The 10,568-nt window shown below is 44.0% G+C and overlaps 1 protein-coding gene across 4 annotated transcripts in view; it reads left to right on the top strand.

Moving 5' to 3' along the window:
- Nucleotides 1-1,850: 1,850 nt before the first annotated feature.
- Nucleotides 1,851-10,568, top strand: part of LOC110509506 (netrin-G2) — a 153,254-nt gene continuing 144,536 nt past the window's right edge. For all 4 annotated transcript variants that reach the window (XM_090227291.1, XM_090227290.1, XM_090227289.1 and 1 more), the window contains exons 1-2: nt 1,851-2,525; nt 3,673-4,481. In XM_090227291.1, the coding sequence (XP_090083417.1) occupies nt 4,263-4,481 (219 nt within the window). In that variant the 5' untranslated portion in view covers nt 1,851-2,525; nt 3,673-4,262. The remainder of the gene's footprint in view (nt 2,526-3,672; nt 4,482-10,568) is intronic.

The raw sequence follows: 10,568 nt of genomic DNA, 5'->3' as shown, positions 1-10,568 counted from the left end.
CCAAACCATGATGCTGCCACCACCATGTTTGACAGTGGGGATGGTGTGTTCAGCTGTGTTGCTTTTACGCCAAACATAACGTTTTGCATTGTTGCCAAAAAGTTCAATTTTGGTTTCATCTGACCAGAGCACCTTCTTCCACATGTTTGGTGTGTCTCCCAGGTGGCTTGTGGCAAACTTTAAACTACACTTTTTATGGATATCTTTAAGAAATGGCTTTCTTCTTGCCACTCTTCCATAAAGGCCAGATTCGTGCAATATACAACTATTGTCCTATGGACAGAGTCTCCCACCTCAGCTGTAGATCTCTGCAGTTCATCCAGAGTGATCATGGGCCTCTTGGCTGCATCTCCGATCAGTCTTCTCCTTGTATGAGCTGAAAGTTTAGAGGGACGGCCAGGTCTTGGTAGATTTGCAGTGGTCCGATACTCCTTCCATTTCAATATTATCGCTTGCACAGTGCTCCTTGGGATGTTTAAAGCTTGGGAAATCTTTTTATATCCAAATCCAGCTTTAAACTTCTTCACAACAGTATCTCGGACCTGCCTGGTGTGTTCCTTGTTCTTCATGATGCTCTCTGCGCTTTTAACGGACCTCTGAGACTATCACAGTGCAGGTGCATTTATACGGAGACTTGATTACACACAGGTGGATTGTATTTATCATCATTAGTCATTTAGGTCAACATTGGATCATTCAGAGATCCTCACTGAACTTCTGGAGAGAGTTTGCTGCACTGAAAGTAAAGGGGTTGAATAATTTTGCACGCCCAATTTTTCAGTTTTTGATTTGTTAAACAGTTTGAAATATCCAATAAATGTCGTTCCACTTCATGATTGTGTCCCACTTGTTGTTGATTCTTCACAAAAAAATAGTTTTATATCTTTATGTTTGAAGCCTGAAATGTGGCAAAAGGTCGCAAAGTTCAAGGGGGCCGAATACTTTCGCAAGGCACTGTATGTCACATATGCAATATGCAGCCAACAAAAATATATGGAAATGTCTGCTCTACCCAAATTACAACCAACTAATGCAGCATTACTGCAAAAATGGAAAAGGAATGTGGAAGGGAGAGAAAGTAAGGAATTTTCCTGCATTGAAGACCATCATTGGTTGAAGAAAATTGTGATAAATAAAAAAAGAGTATACCAGTTTAATATAAGGACCAAAACATTGACAGCCGTGCCCTATAGATTGCCAAAAAGTTGGGAAAAGATTTTTGAGGTACTGATTCCATGGCACATGGTTTATGCTGAACAGATACGCAAAATGACGCCAGATTCAAAATGTTGAATTCATACAAAATTCTTGCAACTAATAGAATGTTATATATGGGGGATACAATCTTCCCAGCTCTGCAAATTTTGCTGTGAGGAGGCAGAGTCATTAGATAATTTATTTTGGTACTGTCCATATGTAGCTCGTTTTTGGTCACAGGTCCAGGAATGGCTGAAGAATTGCAACATTTACCTAGCGCTAATGCTGCAGATAGTAATACTGGGTGATTTGAAAAGCCATAGTCAATCGATCAAAAATATAATTTATACTTTTAGCAAAACATTTTATTTTCAATCTGTAGAAACAATGAGAATAGAAAGGTGCAGAACTTGTGTGAAACAGCACAGTTGAAAAATATATGGCAAATATAAATCCAATATGGATGGTGTTCAACCCGAGCAGTGTTTATGTCCCGAATCTAAAGACGCCATCTATCCAACACGTCCTAAAACGCGCAAACAATTCTGGCTTATCTGCTGCTAGCGATTTCCTGATCCAACTATCGGACCGCTCGGACGCACAGGATGAATCGGTGACAGAGAGCAGAACGATACGACATGGGCTATAGCTCCACTTCCTCGCAGGTCCTTTAAGCAGCGCGTGCTGATCGGCCAGTGGGACGGTTCAGTTTGGTGCATGTCGGCCCACGCGAGAAAGCGTCGAGAGTGAAGTTGCACCGCCCGCCCCGGAGGTTAGCAGATAAAAGCCCTGAAAGTGATTGGAAGTGATGGTGAAAAGGATTTAGCCCAGGCATTAAGAGAGAGAGAGAAGGGTTTGTGAGTACATAAGAGGGAGAGAAGGGTAAGTGAGTACATAAGAGAGAGAGAGAGGGACTGGGAGTAGACGAGAGAGAGATTTTCCACCAAGCTTTTTTCTGCCCTTGAGCATCCTGGGTAAACCCGAGCTTGTAAAGTGGGAGGAGAAGAAACGGGCACCAGCCCTTCCTCAAAGTCAATATTTGCACTTTTGATTCTCCTTCAAGCTGGAAATCACGCTCTTTTTCCCCAACCGCCCGTTTCCAGATCTAGGACACCGTTCTACTCTGTGCAGCCTTCCGCGGTGTAGTAAAAAAGTTACCCGCTGGAGAAGACCAACAAGGAGACCAGACCAGATAACAGGAGTGGAGTACAGTAGCCTACACCTCGACAGGAGCCCGATAGTGTAGATGGAGCCGTGAAAGGCTCACGGCAGAGAGGCGGTCGTATAAAGGGACAGAGAAGCTCTCCCGGATCAGATGAATGTTCTAAGTAAGTCGCAAATCCGACACGTGTCGAAATATTTGATTTAAAAAAAATAAACGAGATTACGAAACCTAGTCTAAAACGCGCAGACTATTCAATTGCCACTCACTATTCTAAATAGTATTAGGCATATACTCAACAATCAATAAAACAGTTGTCACTTCATATTATGTTTAGAAATAATATTATTTATTAGGCTACCAAATTAAATGCAGCCTGAATGGTTGCTACTTTTGATTCGCGCTGCTGAAGCTAGCAGAAGCACTAGTCAGACACACCCCTATACCGTATTTCGAGTTGAAGAACAGCTTTGGCGACTTCCAAACTAAACGCTGAATTTAGCTTTACCTAATTTTAGTGGAAAAAATATCTGTGGATAGATAGCCAAACTGTGAACAGGGTTAATCCAATTAAAACGCATTTTGCTATCTCTGGTCATCTAGCATTTGGAAAGGCAATGCCGTTTCAAACTCTCGCGCATAGGCGGCAGAGGGTCCCTGGTTCGAGCCCAGGTTGGGGCAAGGCGAGGGACGGAAGCTATACTGTTACATTTACGCAGGTGTGCAATCAGGACAGCAGAGTGACGGTGCGTCTAATAATTTATGCTATGTCAGATATAATGCATGGCGATGCAGGTGAAGTTAGGATGCCTCATATTTTATGGAACTGATGCACAAAGTGGTGGAGTGACCTTTTCACTTTCCTTCAAACCCACCTTCCAAGACGCAATGCATATGCTACATCATAAGTTAAGTTTTAGCTCATATGTCTTTCCTGCTTTCATTGAAAGTCCAGGCCCAAAGCACACCACCCACACATTCCCACCTTTTGAAAATTGGCACCAAGCCCTGCATATGAGTAAAAACTTGTGCATAATTCTGGAAATAAGATCTCTGAAATATGTCACCTCCACGATCACAATGACATACTGTTTGCTTACAATATCCTCTCTGTCAGCCTACATGGTTTGGTCCAATTTCTGGGAAGTTCAGTCATAGGCCTACTCTCCCAATACAACTTAGGTTATGTAGCCTAAATGTCCAATATTGGAAAATAAAATAAGCGAAACATGATGAACAAGATAAACTATGCTATGTAGTCTCTCTCTCCCTCTATCAGTCTAATATCTTAATAATTTCCCTCTTCTTTACAGGACAATCACTGAGGCAAGGCTCCGGGCCGCTGCATCACAACCTGATGGCTGTATCTAAAGACGTAGTCCACTCTCCCTTATCATCCCTAGTGGGCAGCTCTCACCTCTCCCAGGCGAAAAGGACCTCTGAAGTATGGATTTGTTCTGCTGATTCTCCAACCACCACCCCCACCACCGCAAATGCAGCGCTGGCGCCACTATGGTTGAAGTAGATATGAAGTTTCTCTGACTTTCGACGCCCCCTGCTCTATTATTTGTCACTTTTTCATATCCGACAACGAAGCAAGTTAGTGTAATTTCCTAAAGGAGCTGTGACTATTTGTAGGGCCACGTTTGTTGAACGGCTGTAAATTGACTTAGCCAACTCAGACACTTTTGTTTCTCTTGCGTTTTGTATTTTTTCCATCATCCCCAAAACGTCCCCTTAAGCTCAGGTGAGCATGCAGACGCATCTCGGTGACAACGAAGTTACTTACTGTGTCCATATGATCCTCAGTCGAGTTCCATGCTCTTCGCCTCAACTCTGACTACTGTGGCCCCCCTCGCCCTTTTCCGCCAGACCCCACTCGTCCTCGGACCACTCTCGTGCCATGCTCCGCCAGGCCGTGTTGCTCCTCCTGCACTGCTTTGCCTCCTTGACGCTGGGCCAGTACGACCTGTGCAAGTCTCTGGTGAGCACGGACGATGGCGCAGTGTGGGAGCAGTATGCATGCCAGCCCAAGGCCCAGTCCATGAAGGACTACATGCGGGTGAAGGTGGACCCGCCGGGCATCACCTGCGGCAACCCGCCCGAGAGATTCTGCACTCTGGTAAGTTGGAAAGGTGGAGTGGTTGGTTTATTGTAATGCACTGCAATTGATGTTGGAAGTTGCTGCAGTGAGGGCGATGAATTAAAGAATGAGTTGAATTGACAGGTCTGAACTATAGTCCAGGGAACATCCAGGCAAAGGGTAACCTATCGCAATGCCTATTTGCAATCAACACTATTTCAGTGTGACTTTGGGAAAGCCTAATTTGTTTGCGGACTTAAATAACACAGTAAGAGGCGATATGCATAGTTTTTGCTCAATAAAGGAAATGTGAGAACAACAGAAGCAGAGTTGGATTAAAAAAAACATACCAGGCTACTGGGCTTAGTCAGGTCAGAACTCCTGATGCAATGTGAATTTGAGCAGGCTTGAGCGGTCCTTGGCCAAGTTTGGCAGGCTCCAAAAGCCATGACATCAGTGAAATGACTTGGCCATGGGCTCGAGCTCACTGAGAGAGGTGCGGAGGTGTTGTTTACATTCACATTGTGTTGGCAGACTGTCAACCGGCTTGATTGCGTTTTCGGGAGGACTTCAAATTTCGCCTGCTAAACAGCATCAAGACGAGAGAGAGGGTGGAGGACCTTTCGTTTCAAGGGCACTCGCAGGGCGAGAGTGGAGAACTGCGGGAAAATACTAGGCATTAGAATGCAAGGCTCAACATTATAGTTCCCGCTTTAATAGGTTGTTGAGTGGAATTAAACTCTAGAAGTAGGAAGTTTGGATAGTTTGAAACTTTTTAGAATAGGCTGTGGGCCTGTTTTAGCTACAGCGTACTGCTTACTTTTAATTGTCACAACTTGGACACAATCCGAGTGTCTACTTAATGTGTTTGGCGCAGGATCCCTATCACTTGGCTGGACAATCCTTGTAACAGCTACCCAGTCAATGAGTCAGTGAGGTGATCAGATGAGGAAGGACTTACAACCGAGGACAGGGATACAGAACTCTAATAGAGTAGAAGTGATTTATTCATTATCCACTGATGTCTTAGAACCACACTTTCGCATACACACACTGTGTATTATACACTCTTAGAAAAGGTGCTAAGTAGTACTGTTTAGGGTTCTTTGTGTTGTCCCTATAGGGGAACCCTTTTTGGTGCTGGGTAGAATCTTTTGCTGAGGGTTCTAGGCTTTTTTAAAGAACCGTCTGTATATGGTTCTACCTAGAACCCTCTATGAAGGGGTCTGCTTAGAATCCTCTATGGTTCTACCAAGAACCATTTAATCATCAAAAGGTTCTCCCTAGAACCGTCTACGAAGGGATCTACCGAGAACCCTTTTGGAACCCTTTTTTCCTAAGAGTGTATGGCGGCTACCTTAATCCTGCATTTTACAAACATATCTACACACACACACACACACTCCTCATTGAGACTAATAACAGGACTCAAGGATCATTTGATAACGTGAAGCAGAGTGGATATGCTCCTTCCTCGGCTAGCTAATGGTTAATGATTTGTTTAATGTAGAAGTAGCAGAAACTGCTGACGGCCTGAGAAAGCCCTCTCCAGTGACTGCTCCTCAGAAGGAGAGCGAGAGAGATGCTGAGGCGTCCTGTGAGAGAGAAAGAGAGAGATGCTGAGGCGTCCTGTGTGAGAGAGATGCTGAGGCGTTCTGTGTGAGAGAGATGCTGAGGCGTTCTGTGTGAGAGAGAGAGAGAGAGAGATGCTGAGGCGTCCTGTGTGAGAGAGAGAGAGATGCTGAGGCGTCCTGTGTGAGAGAGATGCTGAGGCGTTCTGTGTGAGAGAGATGCTGAGGCGTTCTGTGTGAGAGAGAGAGAGAGAGATGCTGAGGCGTCCTGTGTGAGAGAGAGAGAGATGCTGAGGCGTCCTGTGTGAGAGAGATGCTGAGGCGTTCTGTGTGAGAGAGATGCTGAGGCGTTCTGTGTGAGAGAGAGAGATGCTGAGGCGTCCTGTGTGAGAGAGAGAGAGATGCTGAGGCGCCCTGTGTGAGAGAGAGATGCTGAGGCGTCCTGTGTGTGAGAGAGAGAGAGAGAGAGAGATGCTGAGGCATCCTGTGTAAAAGAGAGATGCTGAGGCGTCCTGTGTGGGAGAGAGAGAAATATGCTGAGGTGTCCCGTGTGAGAGAGAGAGAGAGAGAGAGAGAGAGAGAGAGAGAGAGAGAGAGAGAGAGAGAGAGAGAGAGAGAGAGAGAGAGAGAGAGAGATGCTGGGGCCTCCTGAGAGAGAGAGAGAGAGAGAGAGAGAGAGAGAGAGAGAGAGAGAGAGAGAGAGAGAGAGAGAGAGAGAGAGAGAGAAAAAAATATATGCTGGGGCCTCCTGTAATGGCATGGCCCGAACCTGCAGCTAGAAACTTTCACAATTATGTTTCTGAGCGATGAAATATTGATGTTCTCCTTAATGGGCTACAAGGAGCTCCGGACGCTAGCCGCCATTCAGTTCCAGATCCCAGTCTTAGGCTCCCTCTATCCTCCTGGAATGTTCCATAGGGGAGGGGTTGTGGGTGGTACCTGGGACAGCAGATTAGTCTTAGTCATCAGTTTTTATACCAGCTGGGATCTATAGGCTTGAGTAGAGCAGACTGGTCCCTTCCTCTTAGATAATGATGCATTTTTGGCCGATACTGATATCCAATATTTTCCTTGCCAAAAAGAACTATACCGATAACCAATATTTAACAGGCTGACCACACTGCTTGCGTCGCATGTGCGAGCTTTGCAAAAATAAATGTATAAATCTATGTTTTTCAATTATTGCACCCACACTGCTCGCGCGCGCCAAAGAGCGTCTGCGCTGCCACAGGCTAAAATAGAAATCAGTTCTATTTCTGACGCAGATCGCGCTGCAAGTCCTGCCTCTCCCATCTCCTCATTGGTTAATAGAAGCAGGTACCCACGTGCCATCTCCTCATTGGTTATACCCACGTAGGTGACTGAAAGATGAACGAGGGCAGTGGTGGTAATGCACCTAATTTATGAAAGTTGCCAATCGCAATTCAAAGCCAAGAAAAGAAAAAGCATGGAAGGAGGAGAGATGACTAGAAATGATGACCGTTTTATGTGTAGATTAATTGTCGTAGTAGAGGACCTTGTGCATTTCAGGTAAAATAACAACTCAATGTTTATATCCCAGGACAAATTAGCTAGCAACAGCAAGCTAGCTAAATAGGACAAATTAGCTAGCAAGTGCAAGCTAACTTGCTAAATTGCCATAAATGTTTAATGCTTTTCGACCTGTCCCCTAATTAATGTAATTGGTTCAGAGTCTGTTTTGATATTTTAACCTGCGTGTCGTGATAGCGTTTGGTGTGGGGGGACAAAATACATTTATGCACGATGGCCCACGCGCGAAGCCGGTTTCGTTTCATTCTCAACCAGGCTTTCCATGGAACGCCGTTTGGGTCTTTGTATGTCAAAAAAGATACACGTCAAATAACACAATGTGACGTGTCAAATAAGCTTGTTGACCAATCAGGACCTGAATATGACTGCACGTCACATAATAATTGAATGCGTTCATAAATGTTTTACATAGTTACTACACATACACACTATCACTCGTATTTCATATGTCACAACGATTTATCGATACGTATGTTATGATGCTGGTAAAGTATTTCACTGCACAGCCTTACCTATGGATTGTGGCTCAATGACATGGGGTATCAGTTTACTCAGTGACACCCAGAGAACATTAGCATCGTAGCTCTTATTGCGGGACTCTGAAACAACTGTTAATTGAGCCACATTTATTGTCAACCCATGTGCATTGACCACCATTCCAGAGGAAAAACAATACTGTGTGGATGTTTTGGAGTCTGATAACTCTGAGGAGGATGTTGGGAAAATATATATAATGAGTAGACCGTTACCCCATTTCATTGATCCCCAATCCTTAGGTAAAACTGTACAGTGCAATATGAATGTCAACACACACAATAGGCTGACTGTGGAGGGGATTTCACACAGTCAAAGTCCCGCGATAAAAGCTACAGCGCTAATATTTGCATAAACTCTTCATAGTTGTGTCCTGTGGGTGTCACCGAGTAGACAGACACCCCATTTCATTGCTTCACATTACAACCTTATTTAACATTATCTAGTCTAAATATGGCATGATTCCACCAATTGTAACCCTCTGCATCAATTTCAAAGAGGTACTTTTATTTTGAAGGCGAACCGTAAATTCCACTTGTGCCTAATCGTTAATGTGGCTAGCTTCACAACACATAATCCTGTCAGGTCTCACTAGCCAGATGAAGCTAGCTGGCTGCTTTGGGCAACAGGGAGCCAGCTAGCTTCATCTGGCTAGTGAGACCTGACAGGGTAAGTAGCTGGCTAGCTATTTATTTTCATGAACTGAAATTCAATTTCAATAGGCGAACAACAAGTGGCTACCAAGTTAATACCATTAATAAGAATAGTGAAAATGACTGCAGTTTCAACTGGTCATTGTTTTCAGCCTGGTTGTATTGGCGCTATCTAAGTACCAAGCTAAAGCTAGCTAGCTACCCCAGTTGCGAAGTTGCGTTCGAAGAAATAATGCTTTATTACCAACACGGTATTGTAAACACATTGTTCGTGTTTGCTTATTTTCAGGCTTTTTTGTACAGCTTTGACAGTGCTACTGATAGTGGTGGCGCTTGGCTTGCATGCTTAAATTCAGAACACACAACATTCTATAATAGAACTGTGTTATTTGACGTGTCAAATTAAAAGCTTATTTAATTAGTCAAATAATGGTGTTTGACTTGTATCTTTTTTGACACGCAAAGACCCAAACGGCGTTCCATAGTATGTCATGAAGATAATAGCAGTGACGCTATTACTGTGTACTCCGGTAGGGCAACATCTGAAAAATAGCGCACTTGGTAACGTTAGTGTGTACTGGTGCTTTATCAGTTGAGAATGCCAACATCACCCACGACAGGGAACGGTTGATTGTCAAGGACAATGAATTCCATTATCTTGGCGTTAATAGATTTCGCCTTTGATTTGCCTCGCTGAAATTTTGCTTATCTTTCAATTGACTGCTCGATCCACACAGCAGAAATTGTGGGCTAGGTTAGGGATGCTGTGTTGCACATGTAGCGGAACATTTTTACGTGGGGCCATTATATAGGTCAGCTTTCACATCGGCGTTATACTAGACATCAAGCCGAGACCGATGTTTGCATTTTTAGCTAGTATCGGGCGATTCTGATATGTTCACCAATATATTGTGCATCCCTACTCTTAAATCATCTAAGGCTGTGTGTTGTCACCATTCTGCATACTTCATTCCTTCACTGATGTGTGCACTCGCTCCACCAAAATCCTTTATTTAGAAAAGTTAAAAAGTGATTGAAGTTTCAACCATCTTGGTGTTCATCGGAATAAGTAACAAACAGAGAAAGTGTGTGTGTGCATGTATGTTTGTGTGCATGGATGCATACAGTACATGCATGTGCGTGTGTGTGATGGCAGTTCAGTATCTGTGTACAGTATGCATTGGTAGACAGCGCCATGGTGCTGAAATGGTTTGAGCCCCAAAGAGAGAGAGCAGCACTTGGAAGACACCGACGTGGTGCTGAAGTATATGAATGGACATATGGACAGTAGTCAGATCCCAATGCTGTTTTCTATTACGTTATGCAATAGTGGGAAAGATGTAACTTAAAGACCTACATTACAGTAAATACACACACACACCGTGTGTGTGCATGTGTATGTGTGGGTGTTTTATGCATGTGTGTGTTCTGTGTTTTATGTGCGTGCGCTTTTTCACCAATGTATGTCCCCACTGTACCTTAATTATTTTTCACATGAATACACTGTTTCCCCAAAACGAAGGCCGTGAAATTCAGCGGATGCTAGTTTGGTGTTGAGATGGTGTTGAGATGGTGTTGAGGCACAGATTTCCTGCCTTCATTTAGCCCTGTTCCTCCTCTCCTCTGGGATACACTGTTATATTCATCTCCTGTTCATGGGGAGTGAAGCTAGCTATAGGTAGTGTCCTCTGCCAACTGGGCAGTATGGTAACTCCTTTAAACATGGCGGCCCTCTTTCTTTTGAGGACGATTCTACTGTACTGTAGCGAGCTCTCTATACATGGTAGTTGTACTGTTTTGGTGGTGTTTAACCCCTG

Source organism: Oncorhynchus mykiss, chromosome 29 (assembly GCF_057628025.1).
Source record: "Oncorhynchus mykiss isolate SJ-2025 chromosome 29, ASM5762802v1, whole genome shotgun sequence".
NCBI lineage: Eukaryota > Metazoa > Chordata > Actinopteri > Salmoniformes > Salmonidae > Oncorhynchus > Oncorhynchus mykiss.
The sequence above is the reverse complement of the archived record's forward strand: the minus strand, read 5'-3'. Positions and strand labels throughout refer to the sequence as shown.